Consider the following 3051-nt stretch of genomic DNA (forward strand, 5'->3'; position numbering starts at 1 on the left):
CTGCCAGGCTGGCTTTGAGGCCCATCCTCAGATCTCAGCCTCCTGAGGAGCCACCAGTGCTTGCCTTATACTCTCTATGTGCAGCTAGCCACCACGAAGCTGGAAGTGGTTCTGTGGCTCTAGCCTGGAGGGACTGTGCCCAGGCCCTGAGTTCAAGCCCCAGGAGCAGCACAAGAAACAAAAACGAAACAAGCACTGGCATTATCCGTTACTTTATTCTTTATTCTTTTTAATTTCTACAAAAAGATTATAAAAAAAGGATACTTCATTTGCATATAATACTGTCATCATGGATGTACCGTAGTGAGAAGTGAAACGGGGTCACGCGTATACGTGGGGGTGGGGGTGGGGCCACAGGAAGCACAGGCAGGCGGGGACTCAGCCGGGAGCTGGGGTCACACCCACTAGGACCAAAAGCACATGGCTTTTCCAAAAAGTCCTAAAGCTACACCTTCCAACACACACCAGCAATCGTCCCCCATCCTCGTTGGTTTTCTACTTCACACACACATACACACACACACACACATGTAATCCACCCATCCGTCGGTCGTCCATCCATCTGTCCATCCATCGGCTCATCCAGCCAGACTCTCTCTTTGGGCCATCCAAGCTCCCAAGCTTACGCTTTTTTTTCTTTCTTAATCTTCACAACAGCATCTCACTTTAGCCCAGGCTAGCACTGAGCCCACAGCGTCAGTCCTCAGCCTCCAGAGCGCTGGGATTACAGGCGTGCTGCACAATGCCTGGCCCAGATAAGCCCTTTTGCCTTTTAATAAAAACCAGAGCAAGCCGGGCTGACTTCAAGCCAAGATGGCTCCTTTGGTGAGAAGGTGGCACTTGGCTGCTTTGCTTTACTTAGTGAAAGTGGGGTTCGGGGGTCAGCGTCCCTGACCTGTAAAGGAAGGCTGGGGTTTACAGGTCAGGAGGGCCAGCTGAGACCCAAACGTAGGGGGAGGGCTCACCCCCAGATCGCAAGTACACGGAGAACCCTTTTCCTTTTTCTGACACACCAAGTAAAGGAGCGGGAAAGATCACTGTAATCCCGGCGCTGGCGGCTCACACCTGTCAGCTTCGCTGCTCAGGAGGCTGCGATCTGAGGATCGTGGTTCAAAGCCAGCCGGGGCAGGAAAGTTTGTGAGACTCTGATCTCCAATAAAACTACCAGAAAACCAGAAGTGGCGCTGTGGCTCCAGTGGTAGAGCGCTCGCCTTGAGCTGAAGAGCTGAGGGACAGCGCCCAGGCCGAGTTCAAGCCCCACAACTGACCAAAGGAAAAAAAAGAGAGAAAATTGTACTGAAATTCTGGGGACCCCAAAAAAAGGAAGATGGTGAAAAAATTGGCCACGAAGGGAACTGTGGCCATGGCCGCCCGATTCCAGGAGGCTGCAAAGTGTCTAGTTGTTAAAAGATTAAAAGACAAAAACCACACATTAAACATGGAACACAACCCCCCCCCAGCAAAGTCAAGCACTAACGGGGCGCGTGGAACCCGGGGTCCCCTCCACCCCGCGTGGGGCTCTGCAGGCAGGGCCGCTCTGAGAACGGGATCCTCTCCTTGTGCGTCCTGGGGGTTTTCTAGAACTATCTAGCAAGGCCTCCGTGGTGGTGGTGGTGGGGGGAAGGGTTAGCACCTGCGGGTCATGGGGCGGCCTTGGCTGTTGCGTCCTGAGCCCCCCCAGCTCCATCGGGGGCCCGGGTCCCCCAGAACTATGTCCCTCAAGATAACCAACCGGGGGGGGCAGGGGGGGCCGCAAAGCCACTTGGGACAGGGCTGCTGAAGGCTAAGATTTGGGGTGTGGAAGCAAGCCTGTGACTCCAGCCCCTCCTGCTCCCCCCACCCGTTCTCCCCGCCACCCCCTCCGACCACGGTTGCTGATCTCCCCCCACCCCCCAGCGCCGGCCAGGAGGGGGTTTCGGCTTCCGTTTGTACTGCGGTGCCTTTGAATGGGGGGGGGAGCGCTGGGGGAACCCCACGTCGGTCTGGAGTCCTGTAGATGTTGGGGCTCCCCCACCAGGGGTGAAGACGCCGGTTGGTCTTTCAGATCTGGGTCTTGGGGAGTGGGAGGCGGGGGTGGGGGGGAGGAGAGGGGGTGGGGCAGGGCTTTCCCTGGTGGTCACTCCTCAGCCGAGGACGAAGCTGGACTGTCATCGTCTGACATTGGGGCAAACTGTAACGGAGAGAAGAAAGCAGAGAGCGAGGGTCGGGGCGGGCTGGCTGGACATGGCCGGGGGCTGTGAGGCCCTGTGGAGAGTGGGGTGGCAGATGCAAAGGCCCTGGGGTAGGAGCAGGGAGGCCGCAGTCAGTGCGACTGGAAGGAAGGGAGCCAGGCCTGGAACCGCCCCTCCTGAGTAGCTGGGGTTACAGGTGTGAACCCCCACACCTGGCTGCTAGGAATTCCCTCACCAGCTCTATTTTCCATGCACGATGTGAGTCTCAGGCCCGAACCCCACTGAAGCCAAGCCCCAGCGGCCTTTCCTGGCTGCACGGCTGGTGACGGGTGGGGTGCGCTTAGCCGTGCAGAGGCCCGGCGGGGCCTCGCCTTCTGCGGCCCCCCCACCCGCGGGCCCTCGCCCCAAGACTCACGGAGCACTTGATGTTCAAGCGGGAGTACAGCATGGACGCGATCTCGCTCTGCCCGGCGTCCAGAGCCACCATGAGCGCGGTGCTCCCGTCCTGCAAGGCCCCCAGGACATCAGCGCCCCCTGCGCCGGGGACACCGTGGGGGGCAGCGGGGCGCCCCAAGGGGACTCACGCGGTCTGTGAGCGCGATGTCGCAGCTGGGCACGGCCAGCAGCAGCCCCGTGATCTCCTTGAAGCCGTGCTCGCAGGCGCACATGAGGGCCGTGGAGCCGTCGTCGTCCTGGGCGTTGACGTCCGCGTCGCAGGCCAGCAGCGCCTTCACCACGTCCACGCGGCCGTGGCTGACCGCCAGCATCAGCGCCGTCTGCCCCGCCTGGCCACGGCAACCAATGGGAATGTGGCTTCGCCCTGGCCGGCCCCGCCCCTGCCCCCCCTGGCCCCGGCAACCAATGGGAATGTGGCTTCGCC

At 60.1% G+C, this 3051-nt stretch overlaps 1 protein-coding gene across 1 annotated transcript in view; it reads right to left on the reverse strand.

Moving 5' to 3' along the window:
• Window positions 1-1462: 1462 nt before the first annotated feature.
• The window catches only part of Kank2 (KN motif and ankyrin repeat domains 2), a gene marked incomplete at its 5' end in the record, with an annotated part of 16909 nt that continues 15320 nt past the window's right edge, over window positions 1463-3051 (reverse strand). Inside the window, 3 exons of the mRNA XM_013033950.1 lie at window positions 1463-2170; window positions 2587-2676; window positions 2756-2956. Coding sequence (XP_012889404.1) covers window positions 2117-2170; window positions 2587-2676; window positions 2756-2956 — 345 coding nt within the window. The remainder of the gene's footprint in view (window positions 2171-2586; window positions 2677-2755; window positions 2957-3051) is intronic.

This window comes from Dipodomys ordii, unplaced genomic scaffold (assembly GCF_000151885.1).
Source record: "Dipodomys ordii isolate 6190 unplaced genomic scaffold, Dord_2.0 Scaffold180, whole genome shotgun sequence".
Taxonomy (NCBI): domain Eukaryota; kingdom Metazoa; phylum Chordata; class Mammalia; order Rodentia; family Heteromyidae; genus Dipodomys; species Dipodomys ordii.